The sequence below is a fragment of the Jaculus jaculus genome, chromosome 5 (assembly GCF_020740685.1).
Source record: "Jaculus jaculus isolate mJacJac1 chromosome 5, mJacJac1.mat.Y.cur, whole genome shotgun sequence".
Classification (NCBI taxonomy): domain Eukaryota; kingdom Metazoa; phylum Chordata; class Mammalia; order Rodentia; family Dipodidae; genus Jaculus; species Jaculus jaculus.
In genome coordinates this window covers 138,084,903-138,095,935 of record NC_059106.1, presented here as the reverse complement: position 1 = coordinate 138,095,935, position 11,033 = coordinate 138,084,903, and the positions used below count along the sequence as shown (strand labels likewise).

Below are 11,033 nucleotides of genomic sequence, written 5' to 3'. Positions count from 1 at the left end.
AAGGAGCTTCTAGAAGTGGCCACAGGGAAGTTGTCATTCAGGACAGCAGGAGACTTCGCCGTGGGGCGGCTGCTCTGGGTGCTCTGTAAGTCATCCTGAGGCTGAGGGACGAGCATCCAAGCAGTAATTTGGACAGGAAGCTCCATCAAAGTGACTGCTTTAGGGGCCCCCCGGTCCTGTAAGTAACCCCTCTCTATGCTCTGTAAGTGACCTCCGCCCCCAGCACACTCATTGGTTCAGCAATCTGGTATGAGTGTAATCATACTTCTTGGTCTGCCATTTGAGCCCTATTTGGGGTGAAGATGTGTGTCCATGTCTCCTCAGGGAACAAGTTTTCCTCAAGTTTTGTTTTTTCCAAAGCAGTGTCTTGTGCTAGTCTCTGGGTGACTTCAACTCATCACGATTCTCCTACCTCTGCCTCCCAAGCGCTGGGATTATGGGTATGCGCCACCATGACCAGCTCTGTAGCTCCCCCCCTTTTTTTTTCCGAGGTAGGGTCTCTTTCTAGCCCAGGCTGATCTGGAATTCACTATGGAGTCTCAGAGTGGCCTTGAACTCATGGCAATCCTCCTACCTCTGCCTCCCGAGTGCCGGGCTGGAGAGATGGCTTAGTGGTTAAGCGCTTGCCTGTGAAGCCTAAGGACCCCGGTTCGAGGCTCGGTTCCCCAGGTCCCACGTTAGCCAGATGCACAAAGGGGAACGCACGCATCTGGAGTTCATTTGCAGAGGCTGGAAGCCCTGGTGCGCCCATTCTCTCTCTCTGCCTCTATCTGTCGCTTCAAATAAATAAATTAAAAAAAAAATTAAAGGCATGTGCCACCACACCTGGCTCTGCAGTCTACTTTTCAAAGGGGGTTCTAAGTCTAAGATGGGATTTAGTAGAATCAGCACCTAGCTCGTACTTGTGTGGGTTGCCTTCAGCACCAGAAACTTTGGGATGTGTAGTTTTTGATGGACAACTAATTCTCACTGGGTTAATCTGAATGTTGCTGCTGAAAAGGCAATTACATACATTTCAGTTGCTGTGAACCCTCAACAATCTCTTCATTCTTAACCCAATTTTGCCATCTTTCTACTCACTCCCCCACTCTTTTTTTGACCTCTTATTGACAGCATAGGAGTGTCACTTGGTGACCATATGTATCTGGGGAATGGAGGCTGCAGGGACCGAGGCCCATCATACATGAATGCAGGCGGTTTACGTTCAGTGTCCCTTGAATCCAGTTCTTTGTAGATGTAACTCCACCACTGAATATTCATTCAGGTTCAAGGCTCCAACACACCGAAGCCTTTCAAAAACATCTCGCTCCCTTCCCAGAGAACTTTCTATACACCAAGAGTTTTACAAATCCAAAATAATTTTATTCACTTTTTCAGAATTTTGCTTCCACAAGGTGTTCAGCAAACATGCTAAGGCGACAGAATGTCTAGTTTGTCACGACATGCAATGCTGACCATTCAACTGATGACAGCAGCGACTACACCCACCTGAGCTACTGGCCCCAGAGCACAAAGCAGGAGATACCAAACCACATGGCAATCAGCAACCTGAGGTAGGTCTCTTTACAGTACAAAAAACTTCTGCACCAGTGTGAGACACTGATTAGCAAGAGCTGCTGAAAGTTGCAGACTTTGGAGAGGGGACTGTGCGACGGGGGCAGTGGGCAGGGAGAACAGACCCCCACCATCCTGAACTCTCCACGGAACCGTGGAGGTGTGGGAACAGGCAAATGAAAATGCCACCTAAAACAGCAGCAGTCGGCCCCAGGGCTGGGAACCAACTGGCCTTAGGAGCTACAGAGCTCTGTGCAGTGGCCAGCGTTAGGAACCTGAGGCAGCGGGACACTCTGTGAACAGACCTGTTCTTGTTTAGAAACGACAGAGAAGGCGGCAGGAGAGATCCCTTTCTGAGCAGCGAATGCTCCCGGGATCCTCATTCCCGACAGAGGGAGGGGAGGGGGGCTGGGCTTCGCCCCACTGCTCTGACAGAAACAGTAAGTGACATAAGGACAAAAAGCAGGAGCCCTGAGAATTCACGGCGCTCTGCAAGGCCGCCTGCAGCCCCGTCCCACTTGCTCACCAGGCTTGGGGACGCAGTAGAAGGGATCACAGAAGGCCACTATTGCCACATCTTCCTTTGGACACCTAGAAAACCCAGCACCGTGAAGCGACCAGCTAGAGAATAAAACGCTACCCTCCCTACAGTCTAATAGCAAAACTGTATCTCTAGCACAGCAAACTGTACAAAAAAATGATAAAGAGGAGGAAGCACTGCCCTGAGCACAGCGCTTCTTTTAATATAAAATAAACAGCTTACATTTCCACTGTAAATATAGGCTATGTACAGAGTGATATATGGACATAGCTACATGTATAAAGCTTCATTATAGGCCTCTGATACATTTATACTAATGGTTCCCTGAACCTCTTAAGAGTGCAATTAATAACAAAAGAAAAAAACTAAATATAATTTACATGAATGGGGAATAAATACAGTAATCAAAATAAGACTCTCCCTAAAAGTGAAACACACGAGCTAATCCTGAACTGCTGTGTGAAGATAAAATCAGGAAAGGCAAGGTTTTTGGCAGGGCAGGATGAGAGGCCCACCCTGGGCAGAGGATGATGATGCTCCAAGGAAGAGACTTCACTGATGAGGGGAGTTAGCCCTTGACAGCCACCTTGTTCTCTGCAGCAGCAAACATGGCATAGAACCGGGAACTGTCATTAGACAGGAGGACTGATGGGGTGTCAAACTCCACCACCTGCAAAAGAGGAGACATGTCATGGTGTGACTGTGGGGCACCCTCAGTGACTCAGGAGCAATGGAGGTGGAACCCGAAGCCCCCGAGGGCAATTCAGTGAGTTCTATAGTGCTGGGGAGGGGTGAGGGAAATCAAGGAGAGGGGCCAATGTCTCCTTCACATCAATCCCAATTATCTTAGCCTTGGGAGTAAAGAAATGCTCTGACAAGGTTCTATAACTGCTGGGGGGGGGGGCTACAGCTCAAATTGAGGGTTCCCAGGTATGTCATCTTGTTGTGCAAGCTGATCTAACCTACAGCTGGCAAACAAAGAGCTCAGGATGACCAGGGGCAGAGAAGAAAGTAAGGGGGCTGGAGGGATGGCTTAGCAGTTAAGGCATTTGCCTGCAAAGCCAAATGACCCAGGTTCGATTCCCCAGGACCCATGTTAGCCAGATGGACAAGGGGGCACACGCATCTGGAGTTCCTTTGCAGTGGCTGGAGGCCCTGGTATGCCCATTCTCTTTCCCTGTCAGATAAATAAATAAAAATAATTTAAAAAAAAAGGGATGGATGATATCAACCGTCCACTGTGTTGGACATCTATGTACAGCAGAGGCCATATTTTTTAATATTTTAATTTTAATTTATTTATTTGACAGGGAAAAAGGGGGGAGAGAATGAGCATGCCAGGGATGTATGTGCCCCCTTGTGCATCTGGCTAACACGGGTCCTGGGGAACAGAACCTGGGACCTTTGGCTTTGCAGGCAAATATTTTAACCACTAAGAAATCCCTCCAGCCAGGGCAGAGACCATATTTCAGTAGAACTCACTGCTCATCACAGCAGCTGAGGTCACCCACACTTGCTTTCCCTGTCCCCTCTGCCTCAAGACCAGAGAGATGGCAGGGGATGCCTCCTGAGTGTTTCTCCAATGGAGAGGTGCATGAGAAAGTGTCCTTCCTTTGAATGGAGGTGAGAGGGTCTCATGCCTGGGCAGAGCTGGCCTCCTGAGCTAGAGGGCCAAGCAAGCACTGGCTGCAAGTGATTCAGGGTCAGCCCTCCATCCCCTGCCCCATGGGTTAACAAACTGCTCCGTCCAAGCTTCTCTTCATTGTCTGGGTAAAGACCATCCCACTGTGGAGTCTGTGTGCATGATGTGAGGAGGCCACTGGGATAAGCCAGTGTGTTACGGTGCTCATCTCTGGAAGGGTGTGAATGATTTACAATCTTGTTTTGTGTGTTCTTTTAGGTTTCCTTAAAATTAATCATTTGGCAAAAACATCAAATCATGTGTCATGGATAACTTGTATTCTATTAATAAAAATGGCACCATCATGGCTATTTTTTTTCTTCCCCAAGTAGGGTCTCACTCTAGCCCAGGCTGACCTGAAATTCACTGTGTAGTCTCAGGGTGGCCTCGATCTCACGGCGATCCTCCTACTTCTGCCTCCCAAGTGCTGGGATTAAAGGCGTGTGCCACCACCACGCCCAGCCCATCATGGCTATTAATAATAGAGACCTAATACATGGCTTTATAGTACCAGAACAGAGTTGCTAAGGCTGCTGATTTGAATGCTCAGGACCATGAGAAGCAAGCAACCCATCACTGACAGGGCTTGTTCTCATCCCAGACAAGGCCACATGCCATGTGAAAGTCCCTGAAGGGCTTAGTACCTGTCCCTGGGCCAGCACCATAATCCTATCAGAGCCTAAAACCGTATGCAGGCGATGGGCAATCGTCAGCATGGTGCAGTCCGCAAAGGCTTCCCGGATGGTCTCTTGAATCAGCAAGTCTGTCTCTGTGTCCATGGCAGCTGTGGCTTCGTCTAAAATCAGAATCTGCCAGCAAAGTAGAAGAAGGAGGAATCCAATTATGTCCTTAAGTATTCTTGTTCATATCAGTTTTACTAAAATTTATTTAAATTTCATATTTAGGTATTGTTTATTCTTGGTAGGCTCACACATACATTTAAAAAAAAAAGCATTTGATTATAAGTCAGATAACTCATGTTTTTCTTGATTTCCTAAAACGAAATATCATAGAATACTGATCTAACCAAATACTTGCCCCTTCTTGTTCTGTGATCTCAACATGTATGTTAGCTAAATTCTGGAACTTTTCCCCCCAGTTAGTAAAATGAGGGGCTCCATTTGATGAAGTTTCTTGCAGTCTTTAAATCCTCTGGTGACAGTCTGCAATACTAAAATTATTCAGCCAGAAATCAAAGTTGTCTTGGGTCCTGAATACTTAAGAGAAATTTTAAAAAGATTCCCCCAAACCAGTATGGTAAATGGTGTCAAGATTAACTGTGAAACTCGGCTGATTATGCTAATCAAAGTGCCTCTGGCCTCCGAGGCAGAAGACGTTAGCTCCCAGGGCCTTTGGGCAAGGCCCCACCCCAATGTTCCTAACTGCTTGACGCTGCTTCCTGCTGCACGCCCTTGCCCAGGGCCTCACCTTACAGTGGCGTAACAAGGCCCTTGCTATGCACAAAAGTTGCCGTTCCCCCACGGAGAAGTTGTCTCCATTCTCCATCACTTCAGACTCAAGTTTCAGAGGTAGCTGAGCAATCTAAGTGGAGAAAAGTAGAAATCAGAAGGGTAAAAATCCAAACTAAACCTTTCAAAAATCCAGGCTTAAAAATAAATTACTCTAGGGGCTGAGGAGACAGCTTAGTCAGTAAAGTGCTTGCTTTGCAATCATGAAGACCTGGAGTTTGATCCCCACAACCTACATTAAAAAAAAAAAAAAATCCAGGTATGGTGGCATCAAATGCCCGCTATAAAAGGGCATGCCATTGGAAGCAGAAACTGGAGTCGAAACCCTGAAATATATCTGGGGGCAGATCTAAGTCCAGCCCTTCAAGGTGTGTTGAGGGCAGTTTGAGCCCTAGAGGTTCATGCTTGCTGCTTTTGGTGTTGACTGGCTGTTGGGTGGCTTCTCTCTGCTTGGATCTATGAAAGACAGCCCGCTTCCTCCACCACTGATGGAACATCCCTTGGATCAGTAAGCCCAAAATAAACCCTTCCTCCATAACCTCTGTCTGATTGGATGTTTGTCCCAGCAATGTGGAGTTGACTGTAAAAGTTAATTTTGTACCAGGAGTGGGGTTGTTAATGCAGTGGATCTGATTTCATGAATTCTGGTCATTTGGAACTTGTGTCCCGGAGGAATATAGATGGACTTGGGACTGGGGAAGCCAAGTTTTATGAACTATTCAGGTGAGAGTCTGAAAAGGCTAAATGAAGAGAGAATTGTATTTGGAGGCTTGCCTAAAGAACTTTCAAAGGAGAAGGAAAGAAGGCAAACAACTTTGTTGGAACTCAGCTACTTGCATAAAGGCTAGCTGCATTTTGCGGCTCATGCTCACAGAGTTTGATCAAGGTTGAATTTAAAAGTAATGGACTACTGTGCTTGGCCAAAGATATAGAACTGAAAGGTATACGACTTAAAACTGGAGAAAATTGGCCTGGTGAGATTGGGTTAGCAGTTAAGGCACTTGCCTGTGAAACCAAAGGACTCAGGTTTGATTCTCCAGATCCCACATAATGGTGGCACATGCATCTGGAGTTCATTTGCAGTGGCTAGAGGCCCTGGCCTACCCAGGCATGGGACAGTCCATGTTTCAAATACATGATTCTGTTAGCTTCATACCATCAAAATATTCCAAAAATTCTAGTATGTTTATGTTTTCCAGATCCTGTCAAGATGCAGTGGTTCGGGCTGGAGAGATGGCTTAGCGGTTAAGCGCTTGCCTGTGAAGCCTATGGACCCCGGTTCGAGGCTCGGTTCCCCAGGTCCCACATTAGCCAGATGCACAAGGGGGTGCACGCGTCTGGAGTTCGTTTGCAGAGGCTGGAAGCCCTGGCGCGCCCATTGTCTCTCTCTCCCTCTATCTGTCTTTCTCTCTGTGTCTGTCACTCTCAAATAAATAAATAAAAATTAAAAAAAAAAAAAGATGCAGTGGTTCTGTAAGTATAGTCACACAAAAGGAGATGGGAGCTGGGCATGGCGGCACACGTCTTTAAACCCAGCACTTGGGAGGCAGAGGTAGGAGGATCGCCATGCGTTCGAGGCTACCCTGAGACTACATAGTGAAGTCCAGTCAGCCTGAGCTTGAGTGAGACCCTGCCTCGAAAAACTAAAACAAACAAAAAGTTCAAAGAGGCCAAGCATGGTGGTACATGCCTTCAACCCTGGCACTTGGGAAGTAGACGTAGGAGGATCACTGTGAGTTCAAGGCCACCCTGGGACTGAATTCCAGGTCAGCCTGGGCTAGAGTGGGACCCTACCTCTAAAAACAAAAAACAAACAAAAAAATTTTCAAAGATAGGTTCATATGGTCAACATTTTTTTTTTGTTAGCTCTAGAACCCATTCTTCAAGTGAAATTGTTTGGGGACACTCATTGTGAGAGAGAGACAGGCAAGGCTCATCTAGGAGAGTCAGTAGGAGCTGCAAAACTTAGCTCAGGATCACAGAGCCCCACTGCAAACCAGTGGGACCCACATGCAGACCAACTGTTGGCAAAGGTCTGAGGTGCTCTATGAAGTCTGTGATCATGGGCACACTGTATTCTTTCTACAGACTCAGCAAAATTTTTTTTTGTACTTATATGGATGTGATACTGTTATGATTAATGAAATTAAAGGCACTTCTGCATTCTGAATGGCTATCCCTAACATCTTCTCAATGGAGAGCATGGGGCCAATATGACCATGGGCAGTATGGGAGGTGGGCCAATACCAACTTTTAGGATGCACGGAAAATGCCTGAGAAGCCCTTCTGGGAACTACTGTAGACATCTTGGAGTGGGAGGGAAATGTGGCTGTTAGAGAGATGTTGGCAGGATAGTATGAACAGTACCCCCCCAGCACAGCTCCGCCTCAATTATACTTACACATTCTTTCATGTGCGTCCTTTCTAGGGCATCCCAGATCTGGTCCTCAGTGTACTGATTGAAGGGGTCCAGATTTGATCTAGGGAGAAGTATAACAGAAAATTCTCAGAGGCTAGTATTTAAAAAAACAACTTTCAACCGGGAAGATGGCTCAACAGTTAAAGGTGCAAAGCCTGCCAGCCTGGGTTTGATTCCCCAGGACCTAAGTAAAGCTACTTGCGTAGAGTGGTGCATGCACCTGGAGTTTGTTTGCAGCCACAAGAGGTCCTGACGCCTTGTCTTCTCTCTGTCTCATGAATATTTGAAAAAGAACCCAAATTTCAATGTTTGTGGTAAAACTTAAAAGTTTAAAAATTGCCAGGCGTGGTGGCACATGCCTTTAATCCCAGCACTGGAGAGGGAGACATAGGAGGATTGCCATGAGTTCAAGGCCACTCTGACTACATAGTGAATTCCAGGTCAGCCTGGGCTACAGTGAAACCCTACCTTGAAAAACCAAACAAAAATATTAAACAAGAACACACAGAGAACTCCACCCTTGAAGATCACAGATGGTTCATTCCCCAAGTACCTATTGGAAGACATTTGAGAATAGACTGGACCTCCTTTCCTCTCTATAAAACTTGATACAATTTTTATTATTTTTAGTATGCAAATAGTACAAGTTAGCTACAGGTAAATTTATGCAGATATGCAAAACAAATACCAGTACTTTTTATTTTTTGGTTTTTTGAGATAGGGTTTCACTCTAGCTCTGGCTGACCTGGAATTCACTATGTAGTCTCCGGGTGGCCTCAAACTCACGTTGATCCTCCTACCTCTGCATCCCAAGTGCTGGGATTAAAGGTGTGTGCCGCCATACCTGGTTTAGCAGTACACTTTTAATCATCTCTATACAACAACCTTCTACATTTTCTGTATATAAATGTAGAAAATACCCACATCTTTTAAAATTTTTATTAGCATTTTCCATGATTATAAAAAAATATCCCATGGTAATTCCCTCCCCGCCTCACACTTTCCCCTTTGAAATTCCATTCTCCATCATATTACCTCCCCATCCCCACATTTTTCTTGATGCACAGAGTTAGCTGAGGGCACTGTCATTAGGCAGGGAACTTAAGGACAGCTCACCTGACTGTGAAAAGGGGCTGGCCCAGCTGAGGGACAAGGGCAGAGAAAAAGGGCAACTCAGGTGGAAGGAATTTTCCCACCACAGACTGGCATGGGAAAGCTTTGGTAAACTGCAGCAGATGGGTATGCCTCCAGGCAATCAGGGATTTCAGCAAAGGACTGGGTGTCTCTGAACATTGTGGGACAGTGGAGGCAGAGGCCTGACACACCTACAAGGTAAGGAATGCCAGAGACTGCCACTAACTCTCACAGGCTGGCAGAGGCAAGAATGGATCTCCTACTGCTTCCAGGGAGAGACCAAGCTTGGCTGCTCATGGTCCTCCTGATGCCTTCACACTTCCAACATCTAGAGCTGTGAGACAATAAAGCCACTCGGTTTGGGCATAGTTGTCTGCTGTCATCTGAACCTTCTCCCAGCATTCACAAATCCTTGATGGTTCAAGTGCCTTATACAAAATGTGCGGCATTTCCATATGCAAGCATACACCCTCCGTATACTGTAAGTCATCTCTAAACTACTTACAATACTTAATGTAATATAAGTGCAATATAATTGTTACACTATATTGTTTAAGGGATGATGACAAGAAAAAAGCATGCACATGTTTAGCATAGATACAAATATGGGGGCAGCTTTTTAAATCTGAAATTCATCAGCTCTGCAGGTGTGGCGCTCATAGGTATGGAGGGCTGACTGTATGTGATGGAAGCCTTAGGAGATAAATACGCCCAGCAAATTCATCAAATGCTCCAGAGCACCTAGTACACAAGAGGGTTGTTGACTACTCACTTGTAGCCTGCCCTAGACACTTTCTAGATGAAAACTTGCCAGACATTGACAGCTTGATTCTCAGAATCAAGGGGCTCAGCATAGCAGCAAGAGCCCCAGAGACTCACCTACACAACAGCAGCTGGTGGGGAAAGTGGGAGGGACGCCCTGGCCATGAGACCAGCAGGCAGGGCTTGAGCATGCTGCATTGCCCCCTACCCAGCACAAAATGGCCATTTTCTTCTGTTTTGAGGCAATCTAGCCCAGGCTGACCTGGAACTCCTTCTGCAGCTCAGGCTGGTCTTGAACTAATAGCAATCCTCCAATCTAAGTGTCCCAAGTGCTGGGATTAGAGGCATGTGCCACCATGGCTGGCTGCCACCTACTTTCTTCAAAGCTTGGTACTGCTATAGTGTCATTAGCATGATATCAAGGGAAATAAGAATTGCCATCTTTGGGCTGGAGAGATGGCTTAGCGGTTAAGCGCTTGCCTGTGAAGCCTAAGGACCCTGGTTCAAGGCTTGATTCCCCAGAACCCACGTAAGCCAGATGCACAAGGAGGCACACGTGTCTGGAGTTCATTTTCAGTGGCTGGAGGCCCTGGCACACTCATTCTATCTGCCTCCCTCTCTCTCTGTCTGTTGCTCTCAAACAAATAAAAATGAATAACAACAAAAACACTAAAAAGAACTGCCATCCTTTGGCAAGTGTATTACTTTTTTTTTTTTTTTTGGTTTTTCGAGGTAAGGTTTCACTCTAGCCCAGGCTGACCTGGAATTCACTATGGAGTCTCAGGGTGGCCTCGAACTCACGGCGATCCTTATACCTCTGCCTCCTGAGTGCTGGGATTAAAGGCGTGCGCCACCACGCCCGGTTTATTAGTTACTTTCTTGTTGCTGTGACCAAATACCTAACCAGAAGTAACTTAAGAAAGGAACTGCTGGGCGCGATGGCACATGCCTTTAATGCCAGCACTTGGGAGGCAGAGGTAGGATCACCGTGAATTTGAGACCAGCCTGAGACTCCATAGTGAATTCCAGGTCAGCCTGGGCTAGAGTGAGACCTCAGGGGGCAGAGGGAAGGGACAGAAGGAAAGAAATAAAGAAGGAAGGAAGGATTTATTTCACCTTCCAGCTTGCTGCTACAGTCCCACCATGGCAGGGAAGGCTGGGCAGCAGTACAGGAAGCAGAGATGAGGTCCGAGGCTCGGTGGGCTCCCTCCTCCTCTGGTCTTGGGACCCCAGCCAATGGAGTGGTGCCTACTGTTAGGATGGGTCCTCCCAATGCAGTTAACCTATTTTAGAAAATCCCTCCCAGAGATTTGTTTCCCAGGGGATTCTAAATCCTGTCAAGTTGACAATCAAGATTAAGCAGCACGCTCTTGCTTTCCATTTCCTCACTGACTGGCTTTTCCAAGATTAGCGCTGGTGCTCTTTGCCTCACCTGTAGGCACTCAACCGATCAGGGCCCACCTGGGTCTGCAA

General features: G+C 46.7%; 1 protein-coding gene across 4 annotated transcripts in view; it reads right to left on the bottom strand.

The window, feature by feature from the left end:
• Positions 1–1,340: 1,340 nt before the first annotated feature.
• The window catches only part of Abcc5 (ATP binding cassette subfamily C member 5), a 98,397-nt gene continuing 88,704 nt past the window's right edge, over positions 1,341–11,033 (bottom strand). For 3 of the 4 annotated variants that reach the window (XM_045149038.1, XM_045149039.1, XM_045149041.1), the window contains 4 exons: positions 7,647–7,725; positions 5,205–5,318; positions 4,421–4,585; positions 1,341–2,765 (listed from right to left, as the gene is read on the bottom strand). In XM_045149038.1, coding sequence (XP_045004973.1) covers positions 2,664–2,765; positions 4,421–4,585; positions 5,205–5,318; positions 7,647–7,725 — 460 coding nt within the window. In that variant the 3' untranslated portion in view covers positions 1,341–2,663. Of the gene's footprint in view, positions 2,766–4,420; positions 4,586–5,204; positions 5,319–7,646; positions 7,726–11,033 lie in introns of those variants that run through there. The other variant, XR_006637148.1, reaches the window with a different exon arrangement.